Raw genomic sequence first — 25,484 nt, 5'->3', positions numbered from 1 at the left:
TCTTAGTATCACCTGCAAATTTTATAAACCTACTCTCTACTCGATTATCCAAGTCATTAATGAAAATATGGAAACCTTAAATCAGTCCAGAATCACTTGAACCTCGGCCAAGTGTTACTCAAAAGATTTGTGAGCCTTGCCCCCTGTAACTGGGCCTCAGTGGGTCACAACTGAGGATGCCAACTTCAGGACAAACTGCTGAGAAACAGGGGAAACACAACCTAAAACTGGTGGTGGTTATTCCATAAAATATACCAAACCAGCAACAAAAATAAACTTCTGTTTCACTGCACTGGCTACCAGGAAGTGATAAAATCAATTTCCTTGGGCATTTCAGTTCTTATGTCACCACCAAAATCACTGGATTTAAAAATGAGTGGTTCTTTACAACCAGTCTCATCAAATAAAAGGTTCTTCTGATCCCAAAGGACCGGCCACACACTCAGGTCAATATATAACTTAGATATTACCCAAAAATCACGCTGATGCCAATCCTTTAGTATCTAAAATGGAAAGGTTTAATCATAAAACGAAAGAAAGAAAGGCGAGAGTTAAAACTGGTTAAAGGAATCAAATACATACACCAATTGCAAAGTTCTTGGTTCAGGCTTGTAGCAGTGATGGAATAAACTGCTGGCTTGTTAAGTCTCTGGTTGCTTCCAAATCATTGGAAGGACCTCAGTCCCTTGGTTAGAATGCTTCCATTAGTATAAGTCCATAGTCCAGAGGTTTGAGCAAGACAGAGGCAAAATGGAGCTATTTCCAGGGCCTTTTATAGCTTTTGCCATGTGGAGGGAATCCCATTGTTCTCACTGTGGAAAATTACAGCAACAAGATGGAGTCTGGAGTCACATGGGCAAGCTATATGTCCATGTATTTTGCTTAGTCACAGCAGGAAATTCCATTAAGTGTAGATGAGCATCTCCCATGGTCCATTGTCAGTTAAATATTCTTTTGATGGGCCACTCAATTTGAATAGTCCCTCCAAGATGTGCTGGCTACCTACTTGTGGGCGTTACCCCGGGGCAAACATTTGAAATCCAGGTATTGAGCCAATACTTATAACTTCAAATACAAAAATGATACATGCATACACATAGCATAATAATAACCAGAAAATCATAACCTTTTCATAGACATCTTACATGCCACATTTTGTACAAGATTTGTTGCAAAAATATAACAGTGATTGCAACAATGATCTATATGGTCATATTTTAGTCAGATAATGCCACCTCCCTCCCCCACCCCCAAAAAAACCAATCTGTTGATTAACCTTGGCCAAGTTTGGAGTTTGTGCTGAGGTACATTTCACAGAGTTTTGAACATATTTTGTTGTGAACATGTTGTACAGCTTGGCGTGAAATGTTCTGAGAAGTCATAGGTGTATTCATCATCTTTCTCTTCATCGTCCAACAGACGTACCCAAATGGGCTCTTGGAAACCACTTGAAAAGCAGCCTGTCACTGGAGAAACAGCTCTTCCTTACTAACAGCTGAGCTGAAATGTTTCAAAACCACTATAAAACTACCTAGGGACGCTCCGAAGCTCTGGTCTGAAGGATTTTTTCCCCAAATATATATTATATAATGTATAAATATTATTCAGTGTCTAACCTTTAATATGAGAACATTCATAGTTTTCCTTGATTATATAAAGAGACACTGGAGCCCTGAAAGTGCCCCATGTATCAAAGTGATCCTTGAACAAAGAACAAGGAGGAACTACAGTGGTACTGGGGATGTTCAGTCAATGATTCTGTTTGGCTTGGCGCTAATAGAGTTTTTTGTGCCTTTGTTATCCTATGAGTGTGTGAACTCTTTGGTCTGCTGGCCTATTTATGATGTAGGGCCTGAGTCTTGTTGACACTAAGGTCCCTTAATGTAAATCAAAACCAGGTCCTTAGTCTACACAGGAAAATTCTGCACTGAAATGCACCCTATGTAACCTTATGGAAATGAATGGGTTGCGTGGGAGGTAAGTGAAGGCAGAATTTGGCCCTGTGTGTGTGTATATGGGAAAATTTCCCAGCACACGTTCATAGCCCAATCCTACAAGGTGATGTGCATCTCACAGATTGAGATTACTCAACACCTCACAGGAGGCACTCCGCACCTTTTAGGATTAGACTATTGGCACTTGAAATGTTGGTATCCTTGCGTCTCTGTACACGTTTTCTGATTAATGGAACTTTGTCCTTTGCAGTGATTCCATATCACCTCATCATCACTACTGGCACAGAATATGATTCAAGCACCGAGAGCCGAGTTTACATCATCATTATGGGTCCTCAGAAAGTGCAGACAGGCAGAATGTGGCTGGATCTCCCGAAAGAAAAGAAAGAGTTTGCTGATGGCTCCGTGGAGAAGTTCTCTGTTATGGGATTAGATGTTGGGGAGATCAAAAAACTGGAGGTACTGTGTGAACAAAGAATGGTCATTGGAGGCTTGAATGAAGCATGTTTCACTTATCTTCAGTGTAGTTAGAAAAGGCCAAAAGAGGAGGTGTTTGGATCCAGAATAGAAAATGGGGTTCTCTCAAGTTGTTCTCTCACAAGATTTCGACTACACCCAAACCAGACTCAGCAAATAAGTCCCTTCTGGTTTTGGATCAGACTTAGAACCAAGACTTTAGAGGGCAGGTTCAAAATCTGCAAAATTTAAATGCCTTTGATATTGATGTCCCAGTTTGGTCCCATCTCTAATAAAATGACAGTTGCTCTTCCATAAGACGATTGTTTGAACATCTTCAATGTAAATTTGTTTTTTTATCTGATGCAGTTATAATTTATCCACAGGTGCAGTAAAAATAGGCCCAGGGATTTCCCTACACCCCCCCTATGAGGGTGTTTCCCCCCCACCCTGAATTTCCCCAACACCCGCCCCAGTTTTGTGAACTAGTTACATGCAGTGTTGCCAATTTAGTGATCGTTTGGAAATGTGAGTTGAAATTGAAACATTAATACACACTTTAAAAGCATATGCAGTGTATGATAAAATACGTGTATCTGAAAAAGTATAATAGATTTGAGAAGTATGAACATAGACTAGCTTCCTTGTACAGCTGTTTATGACAATGTCAGTGCATTCATTTTGGTAATGTTGGCCAACCTAATCATTTCAAATTATGATTTGTAAGCAAAGTCTAAATGAGCTCTCCCTGACAGCTAGTGATGAGCTGGGGGCTGGAGGGAAAGGATTCAGGACCAGACTGTATTTACATTCACACATAATCTACCTAGGTATCCAGCAAACAGAGCTATGTTGCCCAAGTGATAGATTTTGGCTGGGGTTGGGTTACAAATCACTTGAATGCGAGGGGTAAAGAAATGTTGTTATTCTTATTGTATGAGTAAAGGGCGGTAGCACTGTACTTAGCCTGTGCTGATTGAGGGCATCATGAGAGAGGGTGGGGACAGGTGTTTTGCTTGATGGTCTGCCTGAGTCACAAGTACTATTAGACCTGCCCCTCTCCACTGTTTAAAGACAGAGCTGATTAGGCTCCATAGATAGTCTTTGTTTTGTTAAGTGACCACTACAGCTGAAATCACTGATAATCAGGTCTAAATGCTTAGACCTGCTGTGGGACAGTGTTTCTGTGGAAGAGATGGCCCAGTCTGCACTAGCAGTGAGGTTCCCCCACTGAGAGCTCAGCTAAAATCACTGAGAGCTGGCTGGAACCTCAAGAGACCATCTCGCAGAGGTCACAGTGGCAGGTGGCAGCAGAAGATGACAGCACAGGGCCACTGGCAACAGAGCGATGGAGTGAACGGTGGCACAACAAACAACAGTGGCCAGAGCGAACAGTGAGCAGCTGGAGGAACGAGCAAGATGCCTTCTTGCCCCCCCCCAGAGGTGAACTCATGTGAAAGCACCTCTGAACTCTGAGTCTCCACTGACCAAGGACAACACCAGTGAGTGTTAATGAGGCTGTTACACAACGCAGTTCTTGCGAACAAACATGGCCGTGGCATCGTACTTTCTATTTAAGCAAGAGATACCACACACTATAGACTGGAGGTCAATGTTAAGTGCATTGTCACTTGTTCTGAAGTTGAACACTGTTTCCAAACAAGACCAGCAAATGTTCACTATCTTTCTGCAAGAAACTCAACTGACTGGCTAGACGCATGTGGTGCAACAGTGAAAGACTCAACAGTTGAAAAAGTGAAGAACTCTCTCACCACATTCAAAAAATTTGCATACATGGCTTATGAATGCACCAATGCAAATGATCATCAAGTACTAAGTCATTGTGTATGTTATCTTGATATCAGTGGTAGGCCAGTAGATGCATTTCTAGATGTTCAAGTTATAGAAGACAGATTGGCTGCATCTGTGACAAACCACATCTTAGAAGAGTTAAATGCTTGTCAATTGGACCCCAAACAGATGGCTGCTTGTGCATTTGATGGAGCTGCAAACTTCTGTGGAAGACATGGTAGAGCACAAACTTTGCTCAGATAGAAGTGTAACCCTAGTCTCTCCTATATACACTGCAGAGGCCATCTACTCCAACTAGCACTAGTACAAGCTGCAGACTCTTCAAAAGACATTAAAAAAGCTATAAATTTAATGTCTTCATTATATTCTTTTTTCTGCAAGAGTCCAAAAAGACTGAATATTTTGGAAAATATAGAAGATACACTGGGACTGAAGTTCAAATTAGTCCAACATTTGGATCAATCAGAGAGCTGTCCATTGAAAAAGACTTCAGTCCAGAAGTTGACTAATGAAGGCATTTATATTGAATCATTAAGTGAAGAGGACGAGAAGTGTTTGTTAAGACAACTGAAAAAGTACACAGACTTGATTCTTAAAAATCTACAACAGCGACTTCTAGATTCTACTCAACCTCTACGTAACTTTTACAGATCCCTGTCCTGTAAAACACCGACAGTTGAGTGGAATGAGGCACTACCAGCAATGGGGCTGCCATATGCTCAGGACAGAACAGAGAATTTGAAAACAGAGTGGACTATCATATGATGAATGAATGAAGATTTGACTTCAACTTCTTTTTTTATCATCACTAGTGGCTCAACTCGATCTTTATGCTATGTTTCCTGAGCTGAAAGAAGTAGGAATTCATCTCTTGCTACTCCCAGTCACAACAGCTACAGCTGAGCGTTCTTTTTCCTCATTGAATAGAATTTTGTGTTTTGAAAGAAGTCGCCTTCTGCCTGATCATGTGAATGAACTAATGAGCATATCAGTTGAAGGAATGGAAGTACTGGACATATGAGAAGCGACCAAAGATGAATGCATTGCATTCAAGGAGTTCATTAACAGAGTTGTGCACAATTATAACAAGAAACCAAGAAGGATGTAGATGTAATGCTTCATAGAAGGCTTGAGTAGCCAACTTTAATTTATGTGATGATTGTAAAATCTGATCAAATGGTCATGAAACATTTTTCAGTTTTTATTATGGTGCCATGCAGCCCACCTTCACCCTCACAGTCTCACCCCTCAGCGGCCCTGACCTGCCGCCCCCCTTGTAAATTTGAACACACACACCCTAATTTCAATTCCTGGGGAAAACACTGCTCCTATTCTCTATTCACCTTTTCCCTTGTTGATTTTTGCAGTGCTTCCCACTGAGTTTCATAAGCTGCCTCCAGTGAGAAAAACATCTTGTATAATTTTCTAGCTAAACATGGAAATTGTTTTCGGAGCTTGGAGGGCCTCACAAACGAGAATTAATCATGGCTCATAAGCAATGTGCACAGATCAGAGCTCCTAGAAAAGGAACCTTTCTTTTTTTATTGTTGTTATGGCTCAGGGAGACAGAATTTACATAAACTCCCCGTCACTGAGTTTAAATGTAGTATGAATCTTCAAAATATGAATAATTCTTGCTCCACATGGCAGCTACCACCTCCTGAAAGTTAACCCAAGTCCCACAAGTACTGCAGTCTTTCTGCAAGCCGAAGCCCACCAGGACTGAAGATTTCAATAGGCAGTCCATTCCAGGCCATGCCCAGCTGTTGCTGTTAACTTTCCAGATGTGCTGAAAAGCCTTTTTTAATTTTTTTGTCCAGCGAGAGAGGGAGGAGTGAAATATACAAAGAGAGAGAACTCCTAAACAAATTGAAAATCTCTTGAACTTGCATGCCCTGTTGCAGCAGGTAATGGTTAAAGTGTAATGCTTCCATTAACTTCCATTCAAGCAATGCATTCTGACACCTTGAGCTGTGCTTTCTAATAGCTTTTAGTTTATTATCAAGCCACTTTCTTAATGCACTCTAAGTGCCTAGTTATTAACGTTAGGCCAATTTGTTTCCAAGCATTTTTGGTGCAGATTTTCAAAGTTAGGCAAGTATATAACGCCTTTTCCCCCTCCCTCTCCAGTGTATGTTTATATGTAAATGTACCTCTGACCTGGGCAGGTAAGTTGTGGGTGAACAAGTATTGGCCTCCACCAAACTGTTCAAAAGGAAAGGAGAGAAAATCAGCAGTCTGGGGAAAGAGGGATAAAGAAATGAGCAGGAATGGTGGGAGGAAGAGAGGGAATGGGGAATCAGAGAAGGAAGTGTGAAGTAGGTAGGGACACTGTGAGAAGGGAGACAGGCAGGACGAGGGGAGAAAATAATAGAGAAGAAAAGGGGGGAAGGAAATGATGTGAAGGTGAAATTGAGAGAGAGAGAGAGAGAGAGAGAGAGAGAGAAAGAGAAGAATAAAAATCAAGAAATAGCACACAGCTTTTAAGCTAGCCTCTGGCCACTTGGGCTCCCAAAGCCTCAATAGGCCCTATCATTATCGTATCCACCCTCCTATTCATTTGCCCATTTTTCCTTTTTAATGTGCCCTGCCTCTGTTTTGATAGTCACCCACTCAGGGTTTTGTGCCTCTTTTCATGCAGTCCCCTGTGCCTGGAAAGTCTCTCCTGGTTAAAATGCATCTCAGTATGACATCCACAAGCCAATCTGCACTGGCTGCCATGGCACATGTGCTTCTTTTCTTGTACAATATTGTACCCTTTAGAGGTACTGGGGAAGAAAATTGCTTGCTAGTTATCTACTTGGTTGAGGTGAAGAACACCTGGGTATTTGGAATTGGCATTTGCTTGCTATTAGCAGAACGTGAGAGGTTATAGACATAAATTCTTGAGCAGAAATAACAAAGTATATTGCAGAAGATGCTGGAATAGTCTCTGTATTCTGTTTGACTGGCTTTACTAGCATAGTAATATCTGCACTGTGATGCAGTTTGTAATCATGTATTTTAAAGACAGACACAATGAAGATTTGAGTGATATGAGAGGGCCCCTTTGCTGCCTGCTTTGTCTACAGCTCTAAAACTTTGTCATGATAAATTTTAATTTACACATTGAAATAAAAATAATGTGGACACCTGGTAGTCACAGGAAACGACAGGCAGGTACTTGGTGAACGCTGAATAGTGCTTTCTTAAATTCATGTTCATTTTTTTTCTCCTAATAAAGAAAAATAGCCCAGCATCTTTGATTTCGACTACCACAGAGAATCACAATATTATTTAAAATTCCACATTTCCCCCTGTGCATGGGGTGTCTTTCTTGGGCTGATATGCCAGGAATCTAGTCCTGTCCTCATTCAGATCCCTCCGCAAGATTCACTTCTGACATGATACCTACCAGAAAGAGCCGAGCTCATTTCATTGTTACAAATTCTGCCCCACTGTGCTGTGCGCTGGACCTGATCTGGAAAGACACTGAGCATCCTCTGCTCTCAGGAGTCCGGGAGATTCTCAGCACCTCCGAGCATCAGACCCTAACCATGTAATCTCTTTGCTGTGACCTTTGTCTGTTCTTTCCCCTTCTGTTTTTTTAGTTTACCCTATTGTTGTGTCACATCTGAAATTTGATTGTAGGCTCTTAAGGGCAGGCTCCCTGCCTTATTATCAGTATTGTGAAGAGCCTAGCAAACTTTAGACTCTGAGAAATAATAACAGTGACTAGGATTTTCAAAGCAGCTGTGAGGTTAGGCACCCAAGTCTCTCTGAAATTCTGCTTCATTAGGATCCTTTCAGCATCCCAGCCAGAAATATCATCAGTCTTCCTAGGTGGTCATTATGGCTCTATGTTCAGAGACTACCCTCTGGTGTGATTATGACTTAAGACCATGCAATGTATTGATGTGGCTTATTGCACTATTCATTTAGAAAAGGAACGAATATGACAGCTATTTACCATTCCTGCAGGCTCAAAAGTAACCTGCTAAGAAAACTCAAAATTAAATAATCCCAGAGTTATGTTCTGAATGCCCCACTGACCATGCTGTAGGGGTAATTCAGCACTGAACTAAGTTTTAACTCCAGTCCTCAGAACAATGTTTAAAACCTTAGGGTTGCCGACTTTCTACTCGCACAAAACCGAACACCCTTGCCTCACCCCCTGCCCTGCCCCTCCTCTGAGGCTCCATCCATGCCCTGCCCCTTCTCCAAGACCCCGCCCCTCACTCACTCTATCCCCCTCCTTGTGTTGCTCGCTCTCCCCACCCTCACTCACTCACTCATTTTCACCGCACTAGCTCAGGGGGCTGGAGTGCAGGAGGGGGTGAGGGCTCTGGTGGGGGATGCAGGCTCTGGGGGGGGGGCAGAAATGAGGAGTTCAGAATGCAGGAGGGGGCTCCAGGCTGAGGCACTTGGTTGGAATGAGAGAGGGGTGAGGGCTCTGGGGTGGGGACCGGGATGAGGGGTTTGGGGTGCAGGAGGGGGTTCTGGGCTAGGGGGTGGAGCTGAGGGGTTTGGAGTATGGGAGGGGGCTCCAAACTGAGGCAGGGATTTGGGGTTTGGGAGGAGCTACGGGATCTGGGCTGAGGGGTGTGGGTTCTGGGATGGGATCAGAAATGAGGAGTTCAGGGTGCAGGAGGGGCTTGGGGTGTGTGTGGGGGTGAGAGCTCCAGCTGGGGGTGTGGGCTCTGATGTGGAGCCGGGAATGAGGGATTTGGGGTACAGGAGGGGGCTCCAGACTGGGTCTGAGGGGTTTGGAGTGAAGGATGGGTGTGAGGGCTCCAGCTAGGGGTGCAGGCTCTGGGTGGGGCCGGGGATGAGGGGTTTGGGGTGCAGGAGGGTGCTCCAGGCTTGGACTGAGGGGTTTGGAGGGTGGGAGGGGGCTCAGGGCTGGGGCAGGGGGTCGGGGCACGGGGGAGGGGTCAGGGTGCAGGCTCTGGGTGGCGTTTATCTCAAGCAGCTCCCAGAAGCAGCGGCATGTTCCTCCTCCAGCCCCTATGCGGAGGCACAGCTAGGCTACTCGGCGCGCTGCCCCATCCACAGGCGCCACCCCTGCAGCTCCCATTGGCCACAGTTCCCTGCCAGTGGGAGCTGCGGTGGTGGCGCTTGGGGTGGGGGCAGCGTGCGGAGCCCCCTGGTTGCCCCTACGCATAGGAGCCAGAGGGAGGACATGCCGGCTGCCTCCCGGGAGCTATGCGGTACGGAGGCTAGCCGGGAGTCTGCCAGCCCCACTGTGCGGTGCTGCAAACTGGACATTCAATGGCCCGGTAAGCCTCCAGGATCTCTTTTCAACCGGATGTTCTGGTCAAAAACCGGACACCTAGTCAGCCTAGAGGACCGATGAAAGTCTGCTGGTCTTCTGGATTCTCAAAGGTAGCCCAGAATGCAAATGTTGATGTCAAGAGGTGTCCCAGAATGATGCCTAGTGGGACATTTGTAATGAATTGAGACAAGAAGCAGACTTTCACAGGAGTCCCAACAGAATTTCCCCTAAAGCTACTCTGTGTCTGCTTTCTAGGACTTCCCCATCCTCCTCATTCCTGGCATCTTCCTACAGATTTAAAGAAACAGTGCACGTGTTCTCATAAGGGCTGCTGAGTTGGCAGGGAGGGTGTGGAAAAGCAAGTGCATTCTCCACACCCCCCTCGGAATCTGAGAATTATTGCATCCACTGTGCACTTGAACGTCCCAAGTGGTTAGCATCAATTGTCTGCGGCTGCACAGACATTATCAGTGTAATAATATTCCTAATAGGAGTAATGGTTGAGACTGTTTGATAAAATGATCATTTGTTTTTGGGTGGAGTAAGATACAGACCTCTCATCCTCGATAGAGCTGTTATTCTTAAAAAGTTATTAGATATTTAGAGGGGTTCAGAAAATAATTTATAATAGTTGAGAGCTAAGAGTTCTGTATCTCTTAATGATGCATAAGTTTTGCTTTGAAAATAATGAACTGCAGGCATCTCTTATTTCCAGCCTGTTATGAACAGATTGTTCATTAGAATGACAGACGGAGAGAAGTTTTCTTTTTGTGATTGGGATACAGAATTATGCTGTTAGGGATGTGCTAAGATTAATCTCCCCAGTTATTTAACAGTGACACACACGTTCTTGGAGAGGAGTTTGAAGGATTAGCAGTTGACTGCAGCTGTATCATCTCCGGCTGTGATGTTGTCAGATCTCATAGGCAAAGGCTGGGAGACCCGTCAAGGAGCTGCAGAATGATAACTAAATATGAGGCATTTTTCACACTGAGTCAGTACTGAACCAGTGCTCAGCATAGTGCTGGGGTTACGGTGCTGCTTCGGGTACCAGCTTTCAGCTGTCTATCTAAGATAAGCAGATGGCACCATCACCATAGTATCAGAGGGTTTGTCTACATTGCGGCATGGCCACTGCTGGCCCAGGTCAGCTGACTCAGGCCATGGGGCTCTAAAGTCTCAGTGTAGATGTTTGGGCTCAGGCTGGTCTCTCTGAGGGAGCTGACCCAGGCTCCGAGTGCCATAGATGTTTTAATTGCAGTGTAGACATACCCTCAGTGCCTCACAATCTTTAATGTATTTATCCTCACACCATCCCTGGGAGCTATGGAAGGACCATTATCCCCATTTTACAGATGGGGAACTAAGGCACAGAGAGACTAGGTGACTTATCCAAGACCATACAGAAAGTCTATGGCAGAGCAGGAAATTGAACCCAGATCCTCCAGTTCCTAAGCTAGTGCCCCTTGGACCAGCCTTCCAGAGGTCCTGGAACCAAATGGTCATTTAAAGATCCATTTAATATTTATAGTACAGTAGCAGTTAGAGACTCTGATCAACATTGGGGCCCCACTGAGAAGCAGACACAGTTCCTGCCCGGAAGAGCTTACAATTCAAGAAAATGAGCCACATACCAAAGTTAGGGAAGAGGGAAGCAATCCGATATATGTATTTTTATATACAGACATACATATGGGGGGTTGGTGTGTGTATGGGAGGGGGTGTATGGCCTTACAGGGTGTGATGAGGCCATTCTGTACATGGGGAATGGCAGGGAAGAAAATGCAAACTAAGCAGAGCCAACAAGTGGGTGGTCATAACTGTTATTGTTGGTGGAGTGGAAGGGGGTGATGCCATAATAGGTGTGGTACTTTTTGCAACAATAGGGGTGTTTCTTGACCATGTTTCAATGTGGGCAGTTGCATTCTGCCTTTTTAATATCGCTCCCCCCACACACACACACGTATATACAATTAGGGTATTGTATTGTCCTTCACTTCTGTCTAGGTTTTAAAATCATGGCCATCAGTATGATATCTGAGCACCTTAACTAGTATTAACTGCAGTGGATACTGACATCCTTCCTTTCATGTAGAAATGTCATGCATTGTTTTACATCTGCTCTGTTCCATCCTGGAGGTTGCTGCATTTCAGCAGTACATGAAATAAACTGGCTTTGGCTGTCATTACCAATTAAAACATCTGGTCTGATCATTTCCTATTAGGATCCCTGGATACATCTTTACTTCCTTTAACAGTCAATGTTTTTATCTCTCTGAATGTCGTAGCTGGGTCATGATGGTGCCACACCAGAGAGCTCCTGGCTAGTAGAAGAGCTAACACTCATTGTGCCCACTAAAGGGGTCATGTATACCTTTGTCTGTAAATGCTGGCTGGCCAGGGACCGAGGGGATGGTCTTACTTCACGTGTCTTCAACATCCTGGATGCAGATTGTATTAACATTGGCCACAAGGTATGTTCTAAGATGTTGTTACTCTTTAGCAATTAAATTAAAACCTACCTCTATATAAGTGTGTCTATGCCATATATGGTAACAGATTATAACATAACTACAGTGAATACATTTGTAAACTACTGTACTTTCTACATGAGGTTTGGGTTTCTTATTTTTAAAAGGTATCTTTATTATTTATTTATAATTTTTGCTTAGTATCATTACCTGTTATAAAGCACTGTATATATTTACAATTCTAAAAAAATAATTTCTAATCTGTTATATTGTATGCACAGGAAATAATTTCAAAGTTAACAAAGTAAGATGTGACTTTTTGTTTGAATGAAGTTTGAGGATTGTTTCTGTACAAAGTTTGTGTTTCAGAAAAAAAATATTTTTGTTTTTGCTCAATTAAAAGAAAGCATCTGGAAACCATTAGACTTTTATAGCTTTGCTTATCTCTGAATCAAGTACCAAATGATTTAAATCAAATGTAGCCAAGAAAAATTAAAAAGAAAAGACAAAAACCACTATATATATATATATATATATATATATATATATATATATATATATATATATATAAACATTTGAGATGAGATGTTGTGTGCTATATTTTAACCAAATACAAATTTAAAAAGCCTGAATTATGCAGTCCTTGGAAATAAGATTCACAATGGAAATACTAGCAGACAATAATGTTGAAGAGTGAGACAATAATACAGTGTTGGTCTGAAATCTCTGTTGGTAACTCTATATTCACAGCTAAATCACCCTGCTGGTAAAACAGTAATTTCATACATTGCTCCTGACTTCCAACTAAATGAAATTTACTCATAAAATCTTTTTTGTACCCCAGACAAACAGAAGTATAACAACATTTTTTACTGACAGACACAGCCACTGCACACAGCCTTCAACAGTAGAACCTAGTGCACTCATAAAGAAGACTTTGGGCAGAAAACTGGGACTAAGATCTACTTTATCTGAAACGTTCTACCAGTTCTTTAACTTTCACCTTGACAGCTTTCAAAGAGTCACACCAGAGACCTCCTCTAATTTGTCATCCATAAATCAATATTGATGCTAATTAAGGTTTAAGCTTAGTTTTCCATTAAAAGCTCAGTGTTGCCCACCACTTCCTTAAGTTTACCAAAAGTAATTCCACCCACCTGAAATCTCATATGTGAAGTTATGCCAGAATTTTGCTGGAAAATTTAGGGGAAATTAGGAACAGTGTCTGAGAGCTGAGAGTTCAAATACTGAAGGGTAGGTTTCACTTTTCGAACAGTTCATAACATATTCTGTCCCATCTTTCCTTATAAATGTCTTGGATCAGAAACTCCAAATTTGTTGGCATTGGTGAGGACTGGCACCTTTAACTATTTTTGGAAAGTTAATGGTATGATTTTTCTTCACCTCCTGCACAGCTGCCGCATAATTTAAACGTATCAGTTTTAATTTATTTTCCCTCCTATTCCTTTGACACTCTTGAATAATGTGGCATCCATGACTGATGCCTATAAAACCTACATAACGTATCACACCAATAAGGAGTACAGTGTATTGGGACAGTTTCAGATATCCCTCCACTGATAAACCCAAAGGCCTTAGTTACCATGAAAAACATCTGCAAAAGTGCCTAAGTGACTTAGGTAACTAAGTCCCATTGACTTTCAGAGGGACTTCTAGGTCACTTAGGTGCTTTTTGAAACGTTATCGAAAGTCCCATGGAGCATTGGGACTCAGGGACCTAAATCACGTAGGTGCTTTTGAAATATTTTACCCCATGAGTCCAGCTGTTTACGTCTCAGAGAAAGAGAATAAAGTAAAACTAATATGTTGAAAACGACCCCAAGTAGCATTCCTATGCAAAAGCTGGCACAACTTTAAAGTCTGATATCTTGGGACCTTCCAGAGCTAGATGCAAGTGCTGTGTATCGCACTGGGAGAGTGGGAATCTCCACTTTGCCATGGCTAAGACACCCAATTCTGCACTTGGGACAGAAGAATCCCATGCACTGCTACAGACTAGGGACTGAGTAGCTAGGCAGCAGTTCTGGAAAAAGGGACCTAGGGGTTACAGTGGATGAGAAGCTGGATATGAGTCAACAGTGTGCCCTTGTTGCCACGAAGGCTAACAGCATTTTGGGCTGTATAAGTAAGAGCATTGCCAGCGGATCGAGGGACATGATCATTCCCCTCTATTCGGCATTGGTGAGGCCTCATCTGGAGAACTGTGTCCAGTTTTGGGACCCCCCACTACAGAAAGGATGTGGACAAATTGGAGAGAGTCCAGCAGAAGGCAACAAAAATGATCAGGGGGATGGAGCACATGACTGATGAGGAGAAGCTGAGGGAACTGGGATTATTTAGTCTGCAGAAGAGAAGAATGAGGGGGGATTTGATAGCTGCTTTCAACTACCTGAAAGGGGGTTCCAAAGAGGATGGATCTAGACTGTTCTAAGTGGTACCAGATGACAGAACGAGGAGTAATGGTCTCAAGTTGCAGTGGGGGAGGTCTAGGTTGGATATTAGGAAAAACTTTTTCACTAGGAGGGTGGTCAAACACTGGAATGGGTTACCTAGGGACATGGTGGAATCTCCTTCCTTAGAGGTTTTTAAGGTCAGGCTTGACAAAGTCTTGGCTGGGATGATTGAGTTGGGGATTGGTCCTGCTTTGAGCAGGGGTTGGACTAGATGACCCCCTGAGGTCCCTTCCAACCCTGATATTCTATGAGTCTATGGGTATGTCTAAAGTACGAAATTATTTCAAATTTATTCTATTCGAATTTTCTGAAGCGATTTTATACATTCGGTCTTCTGTGTCCCCAGTAAGTGCATGAATTTGGCGGACTGCATCCACAGTACCGAGGCTAGCATCGAATGTCGGAGCGGTGCACTGTGGATAGCTATCCCACAGTTCCTGCAGTCTCCACCGCCCACTGGAATTCTGGGTTAAGCTCCCAGTGCATGACGGGGCAAAAACATTCTCACAGGTGTTTCTTGGTGTGTGTCGTCAGTCGCTTCTCCCTTCGTGAAAACTATGGCAGACAATCGTTTCGCACCTTTTTGGCATAAGGACGCCATACTGCTTTTAGCAGACAGTGCACTGCTGCTCTCCTGCTACTATGAATCCACCTCGCATTTCCTCTTGTAATCTCTAGTATCGACTCTTTCTCTTCCTCATCGACCGCTTCCACTGCCAACTCTGCTCGGCCATCATGAACCGAGCAGCACAGCTTCCACCGCCAACTCTGTTCTTCCGCTCTTGCCGCGCTACCAAGCTTCTCCATGTTTTCTGTCCTGGGCTCCCGCCTCCATGAAAGCTATAGAAGGCAACCATTTCCCGCCTTTTTTCGGCTATCGTGAACCAAACAGCACCTCTTCCGCTGCCACTCTGCTCTCCTACATTTCATGGCCTTTTCCCAGGAATACCCATGCAGGCACCATAGCCATGGAGCCCGCTCAGATCTCCACTGCAGTTTTGACCATTGTAAATACCTCACGCATTATCCAGCAGTATGTGCAGTACCTGCAAAATCGGGCAAGGAAGCGACGACAGTGCGATTACTATAATGATGAGGACATGGACACAGACGTTCCTAGAAGCATGGCATGTGGCGATAGGGAGATCATGATGGTGTTGGGCCAGGTTCATGCCGTGGAACGCTGATTCTGGGCCCGGGAAACAAGCACAGACTAGTGGGACCGCATAGTATTGCAGGTATGGGATGATTCCCAGTGGCTGCGAAACTTTCGAATGCATAGGGCCACTTTCATGGAACTTTGTGACTTGCTGTCCCCTGAAGTGCAAAGACATCAAAATGAGAGCAGCCCTTACAGTTGAGAAGTGAGTGGCCATAGCTCTGTGGAAGCTTGCAACGCCCGACAGCTACCGGTCAGTCGGGAATCAGTTTGGAGTGGGCAAATCTACTGTGGGGGCTGCTGTGCTGCAAGTAGCCAACGCAATCATTGACCAGCTGCTATCAAGGGTAGTGACTTTGGGAAATGTGCAGACCATTGTGGATGGCTTTAATATGCTGGGGTTCCCTAACTGTGGTGGGGCGATAGACGGAACACATATCCCTATCTTGGCTCCGGAACACCGGGGCGGCCAGTACATAAACCACAAGGGGTATTTTTCCATGGTGCTGCATGCACTGGTGGATCACAAAGGACGTTTCACCGACATCATCGTGGGATGGCCGGGAAAGGTGCATGACACTCGCATCTTCAGGAACTCTGGTCTGTTTGAACAGCTGCAGGAAGGGACTTACTTCCCAGACCAGAAAATTACTGTTGGGGATGTTGAAATGCCTATAGTTATCCTTGGGGACTCAGTCTACCTCTTAATGCCATAGCTCATGAAGCCGTACACAGGCACCCTGGACAGTAGTGAGGAGCAGTTCAACTATAGGCTGAGCAAGTGCAGAATGGTGGTAGATGTGCTTTTGGATGTTTGAAAGCACGCTGGCGCAGTTTACTGACTCGGTTAGATCTCAGCACAACCAATATTCCAGTTGTAATTGCTGCTTGTTGTGTGCTCCACAATATCTGTGAGAGTAAGGGGGAGATGTCAATGGCGGGGTGGGAGGTTAAGGCAACTCGCCTGGTGGCCAGTTTAGCACAGCCAGACAACGGGGTGATTAGAAGAGCACAGCAGGTTGCGCTGCACATCGGAGAAGCTTTGAAAATCAGTTTCATGACTGGCCAGGCTACGGTGTGACAGTTGTGTTTGTTTCTCTTAAAGTTACCCGCCCCCTATATATATGAAAGGAAATAAAGTCACAATTGTTTAAAAACTGTTCTTTATTATTTGTTGCACCAAACATTGAGAGAAATCAGAAGCTAGATGGCAGGGGAGTGGGGGGAGGGATTGGGTTAGGGGGGTGGAGGAGGAGGGAAGGACAAGTCCAGAAACCAAATCAAAATTTTGGATATGCCAGCTTTCTGCTGCTTGTGCAATCCTCTGGGGTTGACTGTGTGGGTCCCCGTAGCCTCCCCCTCACGTGTTCTTGGGTGTCTGGGTGAGGAGGCTATGGAACTTGGAGGAGGGCGGTTATACAGGGGCTGCAGTGGCAGTCTGTGGTCTTGCTGCCTTTCCCGCATTAGATCCATCATACAGTGGAGCATGTCAGTTTGCTCCCCCATGAGCTTGACCATAGCATCCTGCCTGCTCTCATTGCACGTGTCCCTCCTCTCTTCGTATTCATGTAACGTTTTACGCAACTCCGCGTAAAACGTTTGCCTCCACGCATTCAGCTGGGCCCTATCAGTGTGGGAGGACTGCATGAGCTCGGCGAACATATTGTCCCGAGTTCGTTTTTTCTGCCTTCTAATCTGGACCAGTCTCTGGGACGCAGTAGATAGGGGCCGGGTTGAAACATTTGCACTGGCAGGAGGAGAAAAAGGGAGGGTGGTATTTTAAAAGATACATTCTAGAGAACAAAGGGGACACTCTTTCTCAGTGAAACAGGCAATTCACAGTACACAACACATGTTCTTTCTGTACAAGGTCGCATTTTGCCTCTTATACTGAAGTGCCTGCCACTTTGGTGTGAGTAAGCCATCGACATTGTTGATGCGGCTGGGCAACAGAATGCAACTTGCAGGCAGCCATGGTAAGCCCTAGGAGCACGCGGGATTCTGCTTCTTCCACATTCATTTCAATGTTTTCAAACTGCCAGGCTCTCTGGGATGATCGCTTCACACAACACGCTCCCCCACGTCCCCCCTTCCCACTGCATGGCTCCAATGAGGCTCTGAGCAGGGATGAGCGAGCCCTTTAAACTAAATGCGAACAGCCCAGCACAGCTGGGTTTTCCCCCACCCCCCACCGAGTGGCTCTGATCAAGCTCTCACTCACCAGAAGTGCCTTCTCTGGGGTGATGGTCCAGGAGCATGCCTTCGGAGTGGGGGGGAGGCTATTGTCTCCAGCGTTAAGAATAGTTTCTGGCTAGGGGAGGAAACGGATTCCCCACTTGCTGCCTGTGCACTGTCCTCCTCCTCCTCCTCCTCCTCCTCCTCTTCGTGCTCCAAAAACTCATCCTCCTTGCTCCATGCTACTCCCCCTTGCAGGTGTCCACGGACAGTGGTGGGGTTGTGGTGGCATCACCCCCCATAATTGCATGCAGCTCACGGTAGAAGCGGCATGTATGGGGCTGTGACCCAGAGCACCGATTCGCCTCCCTAGCTTTTTGGTACACTTGCCTGAGCTCCTTGATTTTTGTACGACACTGCTCTGTGTCCCTGGAGTAGCCTCTTTCCATTGTGGCCCTGGAAACTTTAGCATACGTATTTGCGTTTCTTTTTTTTGAATGTAGTTCTGCCATAACAGATTCATCTCCCCAGCATGCAATGAGATCCAGTACCTCCCATTCGGACCATGCTGGAGCTCGTCTGCAAATCCGGGACTGCTTGGTCTCTGTGATGGTGGACTCTGCATGGTCGCCTGTGATGGTGGACTGTGCTGATGGTCACCTGTGCTGATGGTGACCAAACAGGAAATTCAAAAGTTCCCGGGGCTTTTACTGCTAACCTGGCTAGTGTATCGGAGTTGAGAGTGTTGTCCAGAGCAGTCACAAGGGAGCATTCTGGGATAGCTCCCGGAGGCCAATAATGTCGAATTCGATCACAGTACCTGTAACCCAGAACTGTGATCTCGATTTTAGCGCTACTCCACTTGCCAAGGTGGAGTACAGAAATCGGATTCAAGAGCCCCTTAAATAAAAAAAAACTGGTTTGGTGGTGTGGATGGAATCAGTTTTATTTCGAAGTAACTCGGCTAATTCCGAAATAACCGCGTACTGTAGACCAGATTCTAATTCTTGCTGTGCAATGTGGTGAGATATGTATCAGGCTTTAAACCTGTCACTGAAACAGGACTGAATATTGTCCACTCTGGGCATCAGAGCAGTAACATTTGGGGAGGCAGGTCAGGGGGGATACTGTATTTGAGGAGAAGAAACAAACATTTTCCTAGCAAGTTGATTTTTTAAAGTGGCAGCAGTTTGAAGCTGCTTGGGGCGGGGCTGGAATATCGAAACAGTCTCGAGGGAGATGGATTTCTGGGCAGAGTGCAGATGAAATAGACAATGCTGTATGATCATTGCCATTTATCTCTGCCTCGCAGTTCATCAGATGCCTATCACTTCCAAAGTGTGTATGGGTGTAGTAATAACAGTCTCTCTCACACTCAGACACATTGTGGGGGCTGTCAAAACCCCCTGAAAAGGGTTAAGTGATGAAAAAGGAAAATATTTCATAATACGTTTTGGCCAGTAACTTTGCAATAGAAAATATCAGTGTAAAGGGAACCGGTATTAAAGGTACAGTGCAATGATAACTACACTTAAAGAAGCAGACAAACTGCAGAGTTTGACTCGCTTTTTGCTTAGGCTTTTGTTTGGATCAAGAATAGCTGTTTGCAGTGAGACGCTTCATGATTGTTTCAATCCTTGCCAGATTCTATATGAAGTTACAGTTGTGACTGGAGACATCCAAAATGCTGGAACAGATACCAGTGTTTACATGACTCTCTTTGGATCCAGCGGGAACACTGAGGAGATGCGGCTGGAAAAAAATGGAGAGAGGTACAGTATCTTGTCCTCTTTGTTCCTTAAAAACAGGCAACAACAAAGCTCAGCTTTCAAATTTAAACACAGTCAGGGCCCTGCTCCTGCTCCCACTGAAGTAAATGGCAAACGTGCCATTGACCATTTCCAAGTTGTGGTATTGGACTTAACAGCGCAGTGGGAAGAAATATACTGTGCAACAAGTGATATATCATCCTTGGGCATTTGCACAAGCCTTGGAGTTTAGCCTGTTTCTATGCAGTCTTAAAACTAGACATTATATGGAAAATTGTGAATACGGATGCTCCCCGGGTTACACAAGACCCAACTTATGCAAATTCGCATTTATGGAAAAAGTTCCATAAACCAGAAATAGGATTTTCGAGTTGTGGAAATTTTTGCGTAACGTAGAGGTATATGTTTCCGACTTCCGCAAAATTCAAGTTACGCAAGGCTTTCCGGAACGGAACGATTGCATAAGTCGGGGGCATCTAAAGTCTTGTGTCAGCTACAGCCAGGGTCCTATATATTCCATGGTATCATAGGGGCAGTATCTGATGTGGAATCCATCTTTGCGGGAGAATCTAAGATTTGGGGATTTTATAAATTTATCTTTCATAGTTGTGAAGAAAATGTAAAAAACATGGATTGAATGTAAACTGACACTGTAATTCTGCTGACAGAGCCATGTGGACTGACCCACCCATACCAAGGGGTGGTGTACTCTGTAGCCTCAAGATAACCTTTGTAATTACTTCACTAATGATCACTTTCACAGACACAGCTAAAATATGTACCCTATCATCCTAATCTGACTCCATCACCTTCCCAGATGCCAAAAGCTCAAACTGACCCTTACTCATCTGCCAAAACCACCAGCATCCTCGCTGATATCTTCTGCCATCCAGTTGTACCTTATCAAAATGTGAGGACAGCATGGAATGAATATCACAGGGATGACAGCAATGATTGTAAAATTCCATTTCAATTTTAGTTAAATAAACCCCTCCATTTTTAATATTTATATGAAGCTGCCACAGCATTTCCAGGCTGCCACACCAGAAAGCTGCAGGATCCAAGGATCTAGCCACAGAATTTAGATCCAGTTTGCTGTAGGGGACACCAGACCTTTGACCACAGCCTGATAGTGCGTTAACTGACTGAGTTCTGATTCTGTGTATAGCGCACTGACTAGTATTACTGAAAATAAGAGCTCTGTGGCCAGGATGATGAAGAGATGTTATATTTTCAGGTGGCAGTAAGGAATAGTTACATGGGCAAGTATATTCAAAGGATCTTGATGCCTTCCTGTGTTTCGTTATGTAACGAGAAGGGTGCTGTTGTTTTGTTTTGGAAAGGTAGAATGCATTTACCTCTGCCTAAAATCTCTGCATCATCTTCAAAGGACCCAACCCAGCAGAGTGGATACGCTCCCTTCTGAGCCATGCAGGCTACAGAATGCCATCGCTTTTGGATCCAGACAGAGACACGCAGAAGACAGTTTGTTTCCAGGCATGCTCAGGTGCTTTTAACCTAAGAGCACCAGAGGGATGACCTTCCCCCGCCTGCTGCCCTTTGCAGCTCCCTACACTTTTACGGGTCTGTCTTCCAGTGTTTTAAGCCCAATGTGCAACCCCAGCAGGTCAGGGAGGGGGATGGACTGTTGTTTTTCTTGTTTAAGAAACAAAATCAGTCCCGTGTCAGCTGAAAAGGCCTATGAGGGATGGGGAGAGACTCCCAGGCACTGGAGAGGAGTCCTTCAAGATAGCTCTAGATATCCCAAACTCCCGCCGTTGACTGAGTAAGCCGGGAAATAACTTACATTACTGTAACTCCTGAGGGAGGCCCACAGAGCTTCTATGACTAAGTTTAAAGAGACCTTACCACAACATACTACATTGTGTGCCGTGACAGGGCCCCACAAAACATAGTGAAAAGCAACAGAAGCAGCAACGGAAGTACATGGCCAGCGAGTGACTCCTAAGGAATAACAGCTAATGTGTGCAATATATAAAGCAGCTTTGCACACACTGTAGCTCTCCCACAAGATGTCACAGACCAGGGCATGGGCAGTCAAGCCTAGTGCTCGGAGCAGCCGCTGTCCAGCCTAGCGCTAGAGTCGAGATCCAGGAGCCAGAGCCGAGGGTCAGGAACAAGGAGTCAGAAACCAAGTGGGGCTGGAGTGGACTGGAGCAGGATAGGAGCAAGGCTGGCGCAAGGCTGAGAACAAGGCAGGTACAGGAGCGATTGACGCTGTGGGCATACACAGTGAGCATCCCCTGGCTGAGTGCTACTAGTCGTCTTCAGAGCAGTCCTGGCAATGCCACTCAGCCAGTCAGACCGTCCAGCTGATTAGGGGTTAACTAGCTGCTCCAGGCCCAACTGCAGGCCCTCATTCCTGACCCAAGATTGATTGTAACCTGCCCATTACTTGCATTGGCATGGCTGTCCTTAACACCCTCAGCAGAAGGGAACTTTACACAATGGGCACACTGCCTGTTTACTTGTAATTCCTGTTGTCTCTCAGCCCAGCAATTCACAACACAAACTTCCATTGATTCAAGTCCCATACGGAAACATCTGTAATCATCACACAACTGGACCGAGAGAGGGGGAGGAGAAGGCACTGAATACAAAATTGTTAAAAGAGACACTTCATCTTTACTGGGGCCATCCAGTACCAGCTCACTGACAGGAGCTCTCCACCTTACAAAGAAACAACTCTCTAACCTGTCACAGATTTAAGGCGATTTTAGTTACGTTACTGTTTATTGCCCAGACCTCAAGACAATAGAAACATTTTTTAGTGGAGGCATGGATAGGAAAGCTTAATGAAATCCTGCAGACAAATGGTTCAGTGTCCTGAAGAAGACATTTTGCCAAATACTTTATCTCCTCCAGTATTCCTTCCCCGCCCCCCCTCCCCCAGTTTTTATTCAGATTTACAATTCTTATGTTCATGCTCATATAAATTAGGGATAGAAAAGACCAATTAGGTCCTCCAGTCCATCTCCTTAGGGCAATTGTTTCCCTATAGTGTAATGAGTTCTTGTGAGTAATGGGTTGGATATGAAACCTACAAATTCTGAACAGGATATTGACTGATGACAGGAGGTTGAAAGAACGGGTTGATGGGAGACTGCTTAGACTAGAGTTATTTAGCCTGGAAAGGACAAAAGTGTGATGGGGCATAAAGCTTTACAAACAACGGTGTCCGTAATGAAAAGTGATGGTTTGCTCCTTTTCATTTTGCCTTATAAAGTTAGAAACTGGAGAATCAATCCACTTATATCATGAAAGGAAATATTATTTTCCACAGTGTATAGTGAACCTTGGAATTCACTACCACAGAAAGGAACTGAGGCAAAGAACATAGCACAAGTTTTCATGAGGGTGAGGGTGAGGTAAATTTAATCATTAATTCCTAGAAATGGACCTGAGTCAAAACCCCACACCTGATGCCTCTGTAAATCTGGGGAATTTAAAGTCTGGATGAAAATTTTGCAGCTCATGCCAAAACTATTGGTAGCATCTGCAGCTATGCAGGCTGAGATAATGGCTCAAGGATAATCAGATTTACTCTATAGGGTGTAATCTGACCAGAGGCTGGAAAGAAATGTTTCCCTCATATCACAGAGTTTCACAACTGGTAGCAGATACAGCCCACTGCCAGGAATGGGGTGCCATTACTATTTATTATCTAGGCTGTAGTAGTGCAGTGTACAAAGCTGTGTCCAAACACATGAGAAGACACATGCCCTGTTCCCTAAAAAACCTCATGTTCACAACTTTTAAATGATGGACAAATGGGAAGACCATACCACACATAAGCAGAGGAGCCAGAGTGATGGCTGGTCGTTCCACTGGTGTTTTGGGGAATAGTTTATGCAAATATTCCTATCTCCAACCGCCCTGCTAGCTAGTGATTAGTAGTTGGCTATTTTCTTGTCGGTCTACAGCAATCCTGCCAGCCTGAGTGGGATATTACACGGTGGGCCTGGGGGTGCATTGGCTGTAGACAGCCTGCAATAACACATGCTTCTCACTGTAGGTGAACAGTGGCCCCTCTGGAATCAAAGGTTAAACTCCTGTTGACTTCAATGGGGCCAGGATTTCTCGCTGTAAGCATAGATACTAAGCAGCTGGTGAACTAGACACACACTTAACCAACGTACTACATCATTCAAGATGCACATTCCAGCCCATCAGTTGGCCCTTTTTCCCCGGTTGATCCTCAGCAGCAAAGGCCAATGTTCCCTCTACTCTCTTCTCCGCATAGTGCAACAGCATGACAGAATACAACCCCTGGCTTGAGGCCGAGTTTCCAAACACTAGCCTGTCCCGGGTGTAACAGGAGATGGCTTCAATCTGCAAACTTCAATTCCAGATTCAGTCTCTCAAAAAGTTTGGGGATATGTAGATGAGGTTTGTAGTTTTGCCCCATCTCTACTAGTAACACAATTTGCGTGTGCACGGTATAAACGTAGTTATATCTGTGTTACAACCAGAGTAATGAGCCGTGCTGTAGATTAGCTTGGGCAACCTACAGTGGGGTTTGTATTGGCTTAATTCTCAGGGAAAAAGAATCCCTGTCCAAACTGGGCAGGGGAAGCTTGCCAGAACCGTGCTAGCATGCAATAACCAGACTGGGAAACTCAAGTCCAGAACAGTGCACATAGAACGGGTGGTTTACAACCATTTTTACTGAGGTTGCTGGCCCGGTTTGAGTTGTAGTATGCACAGAGCGTGGTGAATGCATCAGCACAAGAAACCAAGCCAGATAATACAAAACCTGCGTGACCTTTTAATTTCTCCAGATTCGAGAGAGGTCAGGAGGACACTTTTATCATGGAGATTGCAGATATTGCACCACTCAGGAAGATGAGGATCAGGACTGATGGAAAGGGGACACGCCCAGACTGGTTCCTGGAAAAGGTAACATGGTTACTTCATGCAGTACACAAATCTGAACTCTGTTGTGTCGAGGCCCCAAGCCCTAGTGGTGGGAGAACAGAACGGGACCAAGCTGTGAGTAGGAATAGTTGCCTTTCTCATTCACACCATATCTAACATTCTTGTAAAAAGAAAAGGAGGACTTGTAGCACCTTAGAAATTAACAAATTTATTTGAGCATAAGCTTTCGTGAGCTACAGCTCACTTCATTGGATGCAAGTGAGCTGTAGCTCACAAAAGCTTATGCTCAAATAAATTTGTTAGTCTCTAAGGTGCCACAAGTACTCCTGTTCTTTTTGCAAATACAGACTAACATGGCTGCTACTCTGAAACCTAACATTCTTGTAGTGTTTCTTTCCTTTCAGTTTCCGAATTCTTATCCCGGCAGAATCTGAGACCAAGGAGATTGGAGGGTGCAGGAGGGGAAAAAATGCAATGTATAACTTTACCCAAATGGAGTCTCTGCTGTTAAATGTCTGTCTTCCTTACTAGGAAAGAACGCTGGCTCAGTGCCAGTGCACCTGGAATATGTTATGGACTGTATGATGTAGTGAGAGCATCTAGAAAAACTGAGCTGCTGTGTGTGTATTGAAGAAATGATCGTTCACTAGCAAGTGTGGGTAAATAGTACCAGCTGAGCTGGCTGGTGCATTATAAAAAGACAGTTTTGGGCAACTGTAAATCCTGTAAAACTGGAATGCATCTCCCATCCCCCACGCAATTTTTTTTTCTTTTTTCGTATGGCAACTATGGATTATTTTCTCTCTTGTGTTTCCAATGGAACCAATAATCTGGCTGCACTGGGAAGAGGGATCAAGAAGTATATGGGGCAGCACTGCAGTGGGGTTTCCAGGTATGGGATGTAGCAAAGGCCATCACCATATGTATCACAGACAGCAGATACTTAGGGGGGCACATGCTGCTTCTTCCTAAGGCAGTGTCAGGAGCATTCGAAGGTATGCCCCATTCAGCATGGACTAAGGCATTCTGCTTGCCTCTGCCCTGTGTAAGCTGCAGATGC

At 44.7% G+C, this 25,484-nt stretch overlaps 1 protein-coding gene across 2 annotated transcripts in view; it reads left to right on the top strand.

The window, feature by feature from the left end:
- Positions 1 to 25,484, top strand: part of LOXHD1 (lipoxygenase homology PLAT domains 1) — a 310,109-nt gene that overhangs the window by 232,978 nt on the left and 51,647 nt on the right. For both annotated transcript variants that reach the window (XM_074952316.1, XM_074952317.1), the window contains 4 exons: positions 2,206 to 2,414; positions 11,766 to 11,951; positions 19,401 to 19,528; positions 24,328 to 24,445. In XM_074952316.1, coding sequence (XP_074808417.1) covers positions 2,206 to 2,414; positions 11,766 to 11,951; positions 19,401 to 19,528; positions 24,328 to 24,445 — 641 coding nt within the window. The remainder of the gene's footprint in view (positions 1 to 2,205; positions 2,415 to 11,765; positions 11,952 to 19,400; positions 19,529 to 24,327; positions 24,446 to 25,484) is intronic.

This window comes from Natator depressus, chromosome 5, assembly GCF_965152275.1.
Source record: "Natator depressus isolate rNatDep1 chromosome 5, rNatDep2.hap1, whole genome shotgun sequence".
Lineage (NCBI taxonomy): Eukaryota > Metazoa > Chordata > Testudines > Cheloniidae > Natator > Natator depressus.
This window is presented reverse-complemented; position numbering and strand designations above follow the sequence as displayed.